The 11666-nt window shown below is 53.4% G+C and overlaps 3 protein-coding genes across 4 annotated transcripts; 2 read left to right on the plus strand and 1 right to left on the minus strand.

The window, feature by feature from the left end:
• Window positions 1–166: 166 nt before the first annotated feature.
• Window positions 167–4492, plus strand: Pbx2 (PBX homeobox 2). The gene is made up of 9 exons (XM_090356003.1): window positions 167–447; window positions 1244–1317; window positions 1550–1797; window positions 1897–2087; window positions 2237–2372; window positions 2471–2624; window positions 3165–3253; window positions 3377–3463; window positions 3597–4492. The coding sequence occupies exons 1-9, from the start codon at window positions 227–229 to the stop codon at window positions 3687–3689; spliced, it is 1293 nt and encodes a 430-aa protein (XP_090212129.1). The 5' UTR covers window positions 167–226; the 3' UTR covers window positions 3690–4492.
• A 904-nt stretch (window positions 4493–5396) lies between these two features.
• Ager (advanced glycosylation end-product specific receptor) lies at window positions 5397–8596 on the plus strand. Of its 2 annotated transcripts, none has more exons than XM_090355992.1 (11): window positions 5397–5792; window positions 5978–6084; window positions 6213–6405; window positions 6583–6647; window positions 6764–6851; window positions 6941–7144; window positions 7253–7380; window positions 7566–7704; window positions 7949–7975; window positions 8096–8222; window positions 8349–8596. In XM_090355992.1, the coding sequence occupies exons 1-11, from the start codon at window positions 5741–5743 to the stop codon at window positions 8389–8391; spliced, it is 1173 nt and encodes a 390-aa protein (XP_090212118.1). In that variant the 5' UTR covers window positions 5397–5740; the 3' UTR covers window positions 8392–8596. The 2 variants fall into 2 exon arrangements, with proteins under 2 accessions (XP_090212118.1, XP_090212117.1); XM_090355991.1 differs by having other exon boundaries at window positions 5403–5792; window positions 8345–8596.
• Window positions 8597–8782: 186 nt separating this feature from the next.
• On the minus strand, window positions 8783–11176 carry Rnf5 (ring finger protein 5). Its single transcript, XM_090356042.1, has 6 exons — window positions 10976–11176; window positions 10052–10070; window positions 9840–9952; window positions 9685–9739; window positions 9470–9587; window positions 8783–9360 (listed from the first exon to the last, which is right to left on the minus strand). The coding sequence occupies exons 1-6, from the start codon at window positions 11113–11115 to the stop codon at window positions 9263–9265; spliced, it is 543 nt and encodes a 180-aa protein (XP_090212168.1). The 5' UTR covers window positions 11116–11176; the 3' UTR covers window positions 8783–9262.
• Between the last annotated feature and the right edge of the window lie 490 nt (window positions 11177–11666).

Raw genomic sequence — 11666 nt, forward strand, 5'->3', positions numbered from 1 at the left:
ACCCGGGGGCCGGGGTCTCCTGGGGTGGGCCCAGCCGGTACCCCAGGTCCCCCTCCAGTGCCGGGGTGAACCCCGGGGGAGCCGGAGGGGAGGAGGAGGAGGAGACGGGCGGGGGCTGGGGCGGAGGGAGCCGCGGCCCCGGCGAGTTTGGAGGGGGGGGTGGGAAACGTAACCGGGCGGGGGGAGGGGCGGAGCAGGGAGGGGGCCGCAGGGCCCCCCCCCAGCGATGGACGAGCGGCTGCTGGGGCCGCCCCCTCCGGGCGGGGGCCGGGGGGGCCTGGGACTGGTGGGTGGGGAGCCCGGGGGTCCCGGCGAGCCTCCCGGTGGCGGCGATCCCGGTGGGGGGACTGGGGGGGTCCCGGGAGGCCGAGGGAAGCAAGACATCGGGGACATACTGCAGCAGATAATGACCATCACCGACCAGAGCCTGGACGAGGCCCAGGCCAAGTGAGTGCCCCCACCCCGGGACCCCCACACGCACCCCCCACCCCCTTCACGAGCTCTGAGTCTCCGGGGAGCGACCCCCCCCTCCCCTGCAGGCTCCTACAGCCCTGCTCGCTCGTGAGCTCGGGGAAACCTCCACCTCCGTGGTCCCTCTCAGTGCTCCCTCCCCACCCCAAGCCCTGAACCCTCCCCCAGAGGCTACCCCAGGTGGTCCCCCTCCCTCCCAACCTCTCGCTGACCCCTACACTCCCAGCACCAACCCCTTCTTCAGAGCCCCCTTCTGGCTCCCAGACTTAGAAACTATTCTCAGGCAATTCTGTCTGTCCCGAGCTACCCAGCCCACCCCTTTCTCTCTCTCTCTCTCCACCCCCAGACTTCCTACCACTCCTCACCACCCCTGGCCCTGGCCGTCAAGGGTCCTCCTGTACCCCCACCTCCCTTTGCCTGTACTGAACTCCCCACTTAGCACCCCCATCCCTCTGCCACCTCAGCCTCCATCTCTTATTTTTTCCTAAACGTACTTAGTCACTCGCCTTTCTCCAGTCACCTCCAAATTCCTCCTCTATACCTTTTCTGGACCCCACCATACCTTCCAAAGCTCCCAGCCCACCCACGGTGCCTTTAGCATCACACCCCAGCTCCATCACAGAAGTACTTTCTGGCTCCACAGATGCCTCCCCTTCTCTTCCCAGGCTCTCTCTTAGACAGTCCCAGGCCCCTGCTCCCCACCCCGCCTACCCGTACCCGTGCTGCTTTTCTCCTGAACTTTTCTCTTTTCCCCACTCCCATTCCTCCCAAGGAAACACGCCCTAAACTGCCATCGAATGAAGCCTGCTCTCTTTAGTGTCCTGTGTGAAATCAAGGAGAAAACGGGTATGTGTTGTCCCTCTTCCATTCTTCAACTCTAGGGACACAACTCTGTTCACTGTAGAGCTTAAGAGTTTGACAACGTGGGGACCCAAGGAGATGGTTTAAAGGGACAAGGGGCATCAGAGAGGACACTGGGGTCTCTGAAAGTCACCTGGAAGACTGAGCTCTGGGTGAGGGATCCTGGTGTGTGTATGTTGGGGGGGGGGTGTCCTAAGTCCACTTGCCTACATGCTAGGCCTGAGCATTCGAAGCTCCCAAGAGGAGGAGCCCGTGGACCCACAGCTGATGCGGTTGGACAACATGCTTCTGGCAGAGGGTGTGGCTGGGCCTGAGAAGGGTGGGGGCTCAGCAGCAGCAGCTGCGGCGGCTGCAGCCTCTGGGGGCGGCGTGTCCCCTGACAACTCCATCGAACACTCGGACTATCGCAGCAAGCTCGCACAGATCCGCCACATCTACCACTCAGAGCTGGAGAAGTATGAGCAGGTGAGGAGAGGACACCAAAGTGGCGGGGAGGCAGAGGCTCTTCAGAGGGAATTTCGAGGCCAAATCGCTCAACGTCCCGGTCGGTCTTCCCCTGTACAGGCGTGTAACGAGTTCACAACCCACGTGATGAACCTGCTGCGGGAACAGAGCCGCACTCGGCCTGTGGCCCCCAAGGAGATGGAGCGAATGGTGAGCATCATCCACCGAAAGTTCAGTGCCATCCAGATGCAGCTCAAGCAGAGCACCTGCGAGGCCGTTATGATCCTGCGTTCCCGCTTCCTGGATGCCAGGTGAGGTCCAGGGATTCGGGTTTGCTGAGTGCTCTTATTCTTCTCCAAGACCCTAGGCCACCCTGTTGCATAACACGGTACTCAGTGACAGTGGTGTCCCCTGGAGTTACCCAACATTCTCCCCCCACCACCTTCTCCCTCCTCTGCAGACGAAAACGCCGTAACTTTAGCAAACAGGCCACTGAAGTCCTGAACGAGTATTTCTACTCCCACCTGAGTAACCCGTATCCCAGTGAGGAGGCTAAGGAGGAGCTCGCCAAGAAGTGTGGCATTACTGTCTCTCAGGTATGGTGAGGGTTTGGGGACAGAAAGCTCTCGGGCATTCAATGAGGGGCTTTCGTAGGAAAGGTTTCCACCTGATCCTTCTGCCCCACACCCTGCAGGTTTCCAATTGGTTTGGCAACAAGCGGATCCGGTATAAGAAAAATATTGGAAAGTTCCAAGAGGAAGCAAACATCTATGCTGTCAAGACAGCTGTGTCAGTTGCCCAAGGGGGCCACAGCCGTGCCAGCTCCCCGACACCCCCTTCTTCTGCAGGTGGAGCCCACTGCCACCCTCGCTAGCTGTTCTACACACTTCCTGCTTTTGTTCCCATTTCCTGTCTAGGCAGGATGATAGCGGAGAGAGGGTTTTGGGGTTTAGAAGGTCTAAGCTAAGCTGAGTGATCATGTCAGGGCCAGAGGTCACTCTAGTGAAGTTTCTTTTTGCCTTTCTCCCAGTGGGTATCTAGAAGCAGTTCTAGAACGACTTGCTGTTTCTGAGTGTGGGTATGTCTTCAGCTAAGTTGGGTTTTGTTTGGTTTTATGAGACAGAGTCTCACTCTGTTGACCTATGAACTATGCAGTCTAGTCTGGTTTTGAACTCTGATCTTTCTACCCCAGCCTCCCAGGACTGGGATTACATATACCACTGTGCACAACTGGGAAGGTTGTTTGGATGGTAGTTTGTGTATAATCTACATACATCCCTGTAAAACTAGTTCACAGGGTTTTGTGCAACATTAGAGTTGTGTATATCTCCCACTGTCATCTCAGGCTCTTTAGTATTCTCCCCTAATTCCTTCTCTGTTTCTCCAAGGCTCTGGCGGCTCTTTCAATCTCTCAGGATCCGGAGACATGTTTCTGGGGATGCCCGGGCTAAATGGAGATTCCTATTCTGCTTCCCAGGTTAGGTGCTCCGTGGCCTTTTGAGGGGGTCTTTCCCGTACTCCATTTCCCCCTCTTAGGATACGAGACTCTTTCTCTTGATTCAGGACCCCTCCCTGTCACACCTTCCTCTGTGGCCTACAGGTGGAATCACTCCGACATTCAATGGGGCCAGGAGGGTATGGAGATAACCTCGGAGCGGGCCAGATGTACAGTCCTCGAGAAATGAGGGTGAGTAGATCCTGAAGCCCTGTGGTCTCCAGCTTTCATCAAGATAAGACAGCTGTTTCCCTAGTGCTGGGTGTCCCCCCACACATGCAGTTTCCCAGGGCCTTATTCCTACTATCTCTCTCCCTTTTTCTAGGCAAATGGCAGCTGGCAGGAAGCTGTGACCCCATCCTCAGTGACATCCCCAACAGAGGGACCAGGGAGTGTTCACTCCGACACCTCCAACTGATCTCGCCCCTCAGGGTCACAGGGGTGGGGGCTCCCAGAAGGCGACTCTTGAAGAGGACCCAGGCATCCAGAGGATAAACCCCAAACAGGAGAAGCACAAAATAGAGGGGCGAATGGATCGTCCCTTCTCCAACCATAGACTCTCAGTGCTGGGGGTGCTGACAGGGAGAATGGGGTCCTGAAGAGAGGGGAGGAATGGAATCTGTCTCTCCCTTTTTTTGATCTTTTTTAATTTCCTTTCTTCTCTTCCACAGAAAAGCGCACACACCTATTTCTCAGACCTTTTTTCCCCACCCATCTTTTTTCTCATGCGTGCACACACATGTATACACACACATATGCAAATACAACTATTGTTTGTCTCTCTGGGCTCCCCCACTTTCCCTTCCCCACCCCACTTACATGCTGTGGAATCTGGAGATGTCAGCCCTACCCAACCCAGAGATGCCAAAAATGGGGACTGGACTTCTGGACAGAGAACATGGGCCACGCCCCCTGTGTATTCCCCACCCCCTGGCCCCTCCAGACGGCTTTATTACCTCATACGCAGCTCATCTTAAACCAATAGAATCGCTCGGTGGACAAGAGTGTCTGACTCAGATATCTACCTCGGAGGGAGTTTCTGCTACTTTAGGAAATTGTTGACTGGGCTTTGGGGTTGAACTTTTTTTTTTTTTTTTTTTTAAGGAAAAAAAAAAAAGCCCTGGGATCCATCTGTATTTTTTTTTTTAATTTAGTTTGGGGAAGTAGGGTTTGGTGGGGGTATTTTTTTGTTTGTTTTTATAAATATATAAACATACTGAATTATTTTTTTATTTCTTGCTTTCCCATAGTAGAGGTGATAGCCAAAGGGGTTCTGGTAAGAGAAAAAGGATTGGACAGGACTAGGAAAGAGGCTCTCCTGGCTCTGGGCCTGCCCATCAGGAAGTGAATTTTGCAGGGCACCAAGCTGCCCCCTCCTGAAGTCACTAAGATGTTCTTTGCTTGTATAGACAAGTTTCTGCTGCATTTGGTGTGGAGGAGCTTTACCTGCTGGCCTCCAGTCCCACCCTCTTTCCACAACTCCTAGGCCAAGCTGGATTCAGTCCTTTTGAGGAAATCAGAGATCCCACCTTCCCTGAATGATGCATCTTTTTTTTTTTTTAAACTAGTTACAGATTGGAGGAGAATGGGGAGTGGGTTCTTGCCAAATATACTAAATATGGGTCAGGTGCTTATATATGTGTCTCTCTCCGTTTCCCCCGAGGGGGAGGGGGACAGAATCTTTTTTCCTCACGCCAAAATGAAGGGAGTGGGGACAGGAGGGAGGTCATGAAAAGTGTATTGAAAGTAAAAACACTCTCCCATCCTCAGCCCTGAGCCCTTCTTTCTGATCCCCTCAAAGATCCTCAGGATTTAAAAAGACTGTCAAAATGGGGAGCCCATCCCCTTCAAAGGTCTGAGCAGGATGGGGGGACAGATTGGGAGTGTGATGGGTGGGAGGGAGGGGGGTGGAGGGATGGGCCAGGGGCAGTTCTCCCCTCACTTGTAAACTTGTAGTTTCACAGAAAAGAAAATGCAGTTTTAAATAAAGAAAATTTCTTTTTTCCTGGGTTTAGTTTTTTTTTTTTCCTGCCCAAGAAATATCACACCCTTAAAAAAAAATCTTTCAGAAAGACCCAAACAGGTTCCTGCTTTATCCTTCCTGCTTTGCCCTTTATTATCAAGTCCCTGGTAACCCTGGTCCATATCCTCTTAGCATCCTCTCGCAATCTTGGTGGGGTTTCAGGAAGTCCTCAGAGTGGGATTGAAGAAATATGGTGAGTAGTTTGGACTGAGACCCTAGAAAGTGTACTTCCTGCCCCCAGGGAAGTGGTTGTGCCCAGAGAGACTGGTAGCGCCCAAGGGTGGGGTGAGATTGCTTCTAGCACCTGAAGGACTCTTGTTCCAAGGCATGAATTCCTGGCATTCCCTGTGACTGACAAGACAAGGAGTGGGGACAAACCCCATCTAGGGAAGTAGCCACATTGGGGAAAGTGACAGACGGAGCCAGGAGCCTGGGAAGGAAACAGGATGGCGGCAGCAGCAGCGGCTGGAGCTTGGGTGCTGGTCCTCAGTCTGTGGGGTGAGCCACTCCCCAGCCCCACTGATCCTCCCTGCAGAAAATACTGTCCACAGGACCCTTCTGTCCCCCAATCTAGAATTTCCTAGACCTGGGCACTACTTTTCAAGCTACCTCACCCACACTGCCCCCATTTCCTTTAGTCTTCATCTCCCCTTCTATTCCCCAACCACCATATTCTCTCGCAGGGTCAGTAGTAGGAGGTCAAAACATCACAGCTCAGATTGGGGAGCCACTGGTGCTGAACTGTAGGGGGGCCCCCAGGAAACCACCCCAGCAGCTGGAATGGAAGCTGGTAAGGACTCCTGCAGCAACTTCCCAAATTCAAGCTGGACCTAGGATGGTCCCCACTGCCATCCTGGCTGAGCTGTCCTTTCCCAGAGGACTTAGAAATCTTCAGGCTTTTCTCCTTTGTGTCTCCAGAACACAGGCCGGACAGAAGCTTGGAAGGTCCTTTCTCCCCAGGGAAGTCCCTGGGACAGCGTGGCTCGAGTTCTCCCCAATGGCTCTCTCCTCCTTCCGGCTGTTGGAATCCAGGATGAGGGGACTTTCAGGTGCAGAGCAATGAACAGGCGTGGGAAGGAGACCAAGTCCAACTACCGGGTCCGAGTCTACAGTAAGAGCCTTAGCCAATCCTTACCTCTCGTCTAGGAAAAGGCTTCACTCACCCCTACCCCAGGTCCTTGACTCCTAGAACCTGGTCTGTGAGGGAGGCTCTCTGTCTTTCTTCCCACATCTGCTGTGTGAGGATCTCCAAAGTACTGTCCTTTCACTGAAATTTTCCCTTCTTCAGAGATTCCTGAAAAGCCAGAAATTGTAGATCCTGCCTCTGAACTCACAGTCGGTGACCCCAGTAAGGTAGTGGACAGTGTGGGGGAGGTAGCGGGGACATAAGCAGTCCTGTGAATTAGACTACGTACTTGTATGGCATCTTGCATTTTTAAAGGATGAGCTCGCTGCTACTTTTTCCCCAGGTGGGGACCTGTGTGTCTGAGGGAAGCTACCCTGCGGGGACTCTAAGCTGGCACTTGAATGGGAAGCCCCTAATTCCTGATGGAAAAGGTGAGTCCCAAGGTACTCCCCTCCCCCAACCCCACCCTCCAACTAGTTGCTGCTTCCAGGAGTCTTATCTTGTCTTTCTCCTATCACAGGAGTCTTGGTGAGAGAAGAAACCAGAAGACACCCTGAGTCAGGGCTCTTTACACTCCAGTCAGAGCTGATAGTGACCCTGGCCCAGGGAGCTGCTGCTGGCCCCACCTTCTTCTGTAGCTTCAGCCCAGGTCTTCCTCGGCACCCGGCTTTGAACACAGCTCTCATCCAGCCCGTTGTGAGGAGTGGAAGGACTCCAGGTTCAGGTGAGCACACCTAGGAAATGAGCCCTTTGGGAAATCACGACCGAAGCCCACAGCCACCAGGGCCATTCCTGGGTATAATGAGAACCCTCTGCCTCTTCCCACTTCCAGAGTCTGTACCCCTGGAGGTCCAACTGCTGATGGAGCCAGAAGGTGGGGTGGTCCCTCAAGGTGGGACTGTGACCCTCACCTGTGAAGCCCCTGCACAGCCCTCTTCTCAGATCCACTGGATAAAGGATGTGAGTGCCATGAAGATCTAGAAAGTGGGAGAGCCATAACTGCTACCTGGAAACGGAGGGAAAGGTGGACCAAGGAGCTAGGGTGGAAGATAAGAGGATATCTGAGGCTGTGGAGACAAAACCAAAAGCGTGGGATGTATGAACAGGAGCTTGATCATCATTTCCTGTCCCCCTCTCCTCACCAGGGAATCCCCCTGCCCCTGCCCTCAAGCCCTGTGCTACTCATCCCTGAGGTAGGGCCTCAGGACGAAGGGACCTATAGCTGTGTGGCCACCCATCCCAGCCAAGGGACTAAAGAAAGCCCTGCTGTCAATATCATCCTAGGTGAGGCCTTTTCCTAAATCCAAGGACCCTGGAACTGAGAAACACAGGAGACTCCAACTCCCTACTCCATTTTGACAGGATTCTCCAAGAGCCACTCTCCCCCTCCCAGTCACAGCCTCCTTTGACCCATCCAAATCCTTCCAAAGACCAGCCCCGTCTCTCCTTGCTGAACTGGAGACTCCACTGGGGCTCCTCTCCCAAACGGAAATCTTCATTTCTCATTTACTTGGACTTTGTCTTCCAGAAACAGAAGAGGAGGGGCGAGCTGCAGGTGAGGGACTGGATTCAAGTCCGAGGAACAGAGTCCTGCCGTGTGACTGTGGGTATGGTCAACAGGAAAGGCATGGTGAGTGGTGGGACTGTTTCCTCAATTTTCTGCATCTCTCTACAGGCTCTGTGGGTGGGTCAGGGCTGGGAACCCTAGCCCTGGCCCTGGGGATCCTGGGAGGCCTGGGACTGGCCGCCCTGCTCATTGGGGCCATCCTGTGGCGAAAACGGCACCATCGAGGAGAGGAGAGGTGAGTGGAAAGAAAGATCCTGACAAGGGGCTTCCAGATAGCAAAGAAATGGGGTGATGGGATGGTAGAATGTTAGGAATCATGTGCTGTGTGCAGCATTTTCCCTAATCTTCTTCCTCCAGAAAGGCCTCAGAAAACCAAGAGGAGGAGGAAGAACGTGCAGAACTGAATCAGTCAGAGGATCCAGAGGCAGCAGAGAGTAGTGCAGGAGGGCCTTAAGAGACCCCCTGACAGACCCCCGTCCATCAGCTCCTTTGCACTGGATTGGTCCCCAACCGTCTCTCCCCTGTAAAATGTTCTCTCCACCTTGTCACACTCTCTTCCACAACTAGACCTCTCCACAAACTGTGCTGAGTAAACACTTGACACATGGTGCCATGCTTGTTTGTGTGTTTGTATAAGAGGGAAAGAGACAACTTCAACCCTGCATTAAAGTCCCTGAAGGAGAGGGGCTCACCCCCACACTTCCCACACCATGCCAAACATCTACTCAAGTTGGAGAGAAAAGGCTCCTGTTCTGTAAAGAAGGAAGGAAGAACTAGGGAAAGAGTCCCCATCAATACATGTCATCTTTTTTATTGAATTTATCATAAAGGAGGTAGTGAGGGGAGGGGAGCAGTTAAGCGTTGGAACTCATATTAAACACTGAGAAGAGAGAAATTAAATTAAATCAACAAGAGGAGGAGTGGGAGAGAGAGAGAGCCTTGCCCACCTTTCAACATCAATTCATGGAAATCTGGAGGGAAACAATTAGGAGAGAAGAGAAATGGATGTCGTCTTCAGTCCGTCCTCCTCCTCCAGGACTGGAAGTTTCCATGTAAGAATTCAGAGAATTCCAGCAAGAATTCAGAGTAGCTGAGAGCAGCTGGCTTTCCCTTCCTATGCACAGACGTGACGCCAATCCATGACCTCTGGAGAGTGGCCAGCAGAAATGGAGGGGGGTCACAAGAGAGAGGGGTGTCTAGAAATAAGGAGGGGTCAGCAGGGAACCCCAATACTGATTCTCCTCTGGCCGGAGGTGGGCAGGATGGAGACACAGCTCAAATACTGAGCAGCCAGAAAAAGAAGAAGATGGCAAGAAACAGGAAGAGGGAATCCTGCCAATTGGAGACTGGGTGACCCTGTCCCAAATCCACACCTGTAGGAGAAAGGGGAAAAAACAGTTGAAATTATCACACTGATAGACAGGGCAATGGGGCTGGGGCATTGAGAGGACTCCTTGGTAGAAGTTAAAGAAAGACTCTTACCTGCGCCCCTGCGAAAAGGCTCATGGGTATTGAAGATGGTGGTAAAAAAGCCAAAGGGAAAAGCACCAACACCAAATGAGAAGTGAAAGCCCCCAGTATCACCAAATGGCTGAAATCCCTAGAGAGATGGAAAAAGTCAGGACAGCTGGCACATCTTTGATATGGCAGGTATGCAACTGGACCAAAAACCAAACCAAAAACAAAACACCTCTCACCCCTCTGCTCTCAGGAGCTGGTCGCTGGCCCTGAGGACGGGGAGGAGTTTTCAATCTGAAAAAAAAAGAGACTGTCAACAGGGCATCTTTTCTCCCAAAACTTACCCCCTAGCCAAAGCCTTCAAGCTTCCCTGGGTACCATTCTGATCTCTCACCTGGGATCCTGGGACTTCTGGCTCCCTCTACCATAAAGAGGAACAACCTTATCTCTGCTGATGCCAGCTTTGCAGACTGGGCATTCTTGCCGGTCTGGTCGTGTCTCCAGCCACTGAAGAAGAAGAAATAAATAAAATGGTTCCAAGCACATGGAGGGTCTTTCAGTTCCTCAGACCTCCCCAATTTTCCTCTTCATCTCCTGAATACCCACCTGATGAAGACAGGGCCAACTAAATGGAGGAAGGAAAAAAAGAAAAGTCAAACAAATGACAGGAAAGAGTTACTGACCCTAAACTTAACAGAATCCCACCTCACTCACTCTCCCCAGGTATTATCTACTATCTTTCACTTTTTGTTGTTGTTTTTGTTTTGCAACCTCTACCATGCCAGCTAACCTGGCCTTTCTACTTTTCTGATCTTCCAGTATCTAGAGTTCCTTCCATCCATCCTCGGCCTTCTCTCCCCTAACTCCTCTCTCTCTTTCTCTGCCCACTCCCTTCCCTTCTCTGCCTTTCCAATTCTCTTCAACACACCCCATTCCAGGTCTCCCTTTTTCAACTCCCACCTCTCTTCTTGTCCCCATCCTCCCATACCAAGCCCTCTTCACAAGCACCTTCGCCCACTGCCCTTTTTCCTCCTTCAACCCTCATGAAAGCTTCTATATCCATGACCCAAACCATTCCCCTCCACACTGTCCTAGCTGCCAGTGTGTCCCTCCTCCCACATCATCCCTGGGTCAATTACTCAAGTGAGACGTGCCTCCCCTCACCTTTAGACTCTCCTCTCTTTCGATCTCTACTGCTGAGTCTATCTTCCCTGGGGTAAGGTGGCTCCGGTGTCACTTGCACAGGGGAGCGGGAGCACCGATGAAGGCGCAGTGGCCCCGGATCCTACCCCTTATAACACCACCCACGGGTACCAGCTCCCGATTCCTGGCACCCTCCTCTGCAGACAGCTCAGTGGTAGACGCGACCCTCCCACCTGCACACAGCAGTCCAGACGTCAGGTCTCCGCAGGCTGCGCCTATGGGGACGTGGCCCTGCGATCATCCGAATGGGTGTACAGTCCCCTCCCGGCCTCCCCGCTATAGAGAGAGGAGCCCCCACCGCCTTCTGCCCCTGCCCCAGACGCTCACCAATACAGGTGGCCACACACACTGACCACAGCTTCCCGAGCGGTCTCCAAACATATATTACATTCGAAGGTCGCGCCTGCCCCTCCTCGCTCGCGGCTTGGCCCTTCAGGGCCCCCGTCCTCCTCTTCTGCAGCTGCCATGGCCGGTTCGGCTTCGCTCCCACGTATTCCCTCAGCCCCCCAAACACACACGCCCACCCCCGCACACACCCCCACACACACACCCCCACCACACACACACTCACTCACATCCACACGCACACGCCCCGACAAATGAGAAACCGCCTCGGGCCCACAGTCGTGGCGCGGCCTTCAAGGTATTCTAGTGGCTATTGGCCCGGAGGACTGCCGATCATCGGGATTCAAGAGAAACGATTGGTCCGAAGGATGGGGACGGAGAAAGGTTCGCGCGGTCCCGACCTTGCGTGCTGATCATTGGCTGATGGCAGCCCCAGTACTTGTGTACTGCCGAGGGATTGGTCACACCCGATGATGTCACCGGGCCAGAGAAGCTCTTATTCGCCTGAGTAGCTGCCAGTTATCACCCAGGTCCTGAAGTTAATTGGTCCGGGTCTTCAGAGACCTCGCCCACCAGGAGCCTCTTTCTCTCCTTCACTTCCGGACTTCAAAGAATGTCCGGATTCCTATTGGACTTTGGAGCGTACGCTCCAGACCAAGCGATTGGCTCCAAG

The sequence above is a fragment of the Megascapheus bottae genome, chromosome 22, assembly GCF_031878675.1.
Source record: "Megascapheus bottae isolate mThoBot1 chromosome 22, mThoBot2.hap1, whole genome shotgun sequence".
Taxonomy (NCBI): domain Eukaryota; kingdom Metazoa; phylum Chordata; class Mammalia; order Rodentia; family Geomyidae; genus Megascapheus; species Megascapheus bottae.

Coding starts and splice junctions, on each gene's coding strand:
- Pbx2 (XM_090356003.1), top strand. CDS start 227: ATGGACGAGCGGCTGCTGGGGCCGCCCCCTCCGGGCGGGGGCCGGGGG. Junction 2,088..2,236: donor TCCCGCTTCCTGGATGCCAG/GTGAGGTCCAGG, acceptor CCTCCTCTGCAG/ACGAAAACGCCGTAACTTTA. Junction 2,625..3,164: donor GACACCCCCTTCTTCTGCAG/GTGGAGCCCACT, acceptor TGTTTCTCCAAG/GCTCTGGCGGCTCTTTCAAT.
- Ager (XM_090355991.1), top strand. CDS start 5,741: ATGGCGGCAGCAGCAGCGGCTGGAGCTTGGGTGCTGGTCCTCAGTCTG. Junction 6,085..6,212: donor AGCAGCTGGAATGGAAGCTG/GTAAGGACTCCT, acceptor TTGTGTCTCCAG/AACACAGGCCGGACAGAAGC. Junction 7,976..8,095: donor AGAGGAGGGGCGAGCTGCAG/GTGAGGGACTGG, acceptor ATCTCTCTACAG/GCTCTGTGGGTGGGTCAGGG.
- Rnf5 (XM_090356042.1), bottom strand. CDS start 11,115: ATGGCAGCTGCAGAAGAGGAGGACGGGGGCCCTGAAGGGCCAAGCCGC. Junction 9,740..9,839: donor CAGAAGTCCCAGGATCCCAG/GTGAGAGATCAG, acceptor TTTTTTTTTCAG/ATTGAAAACTCCTCCCCGTC. Junction 9,588..9,684: donor CAGCTCCTGAGAGCAGAGGG/GTGAGAGGTGTT, acceptor CCATCTCTCTAG/GGATTTCAGCCATTTGGTGA.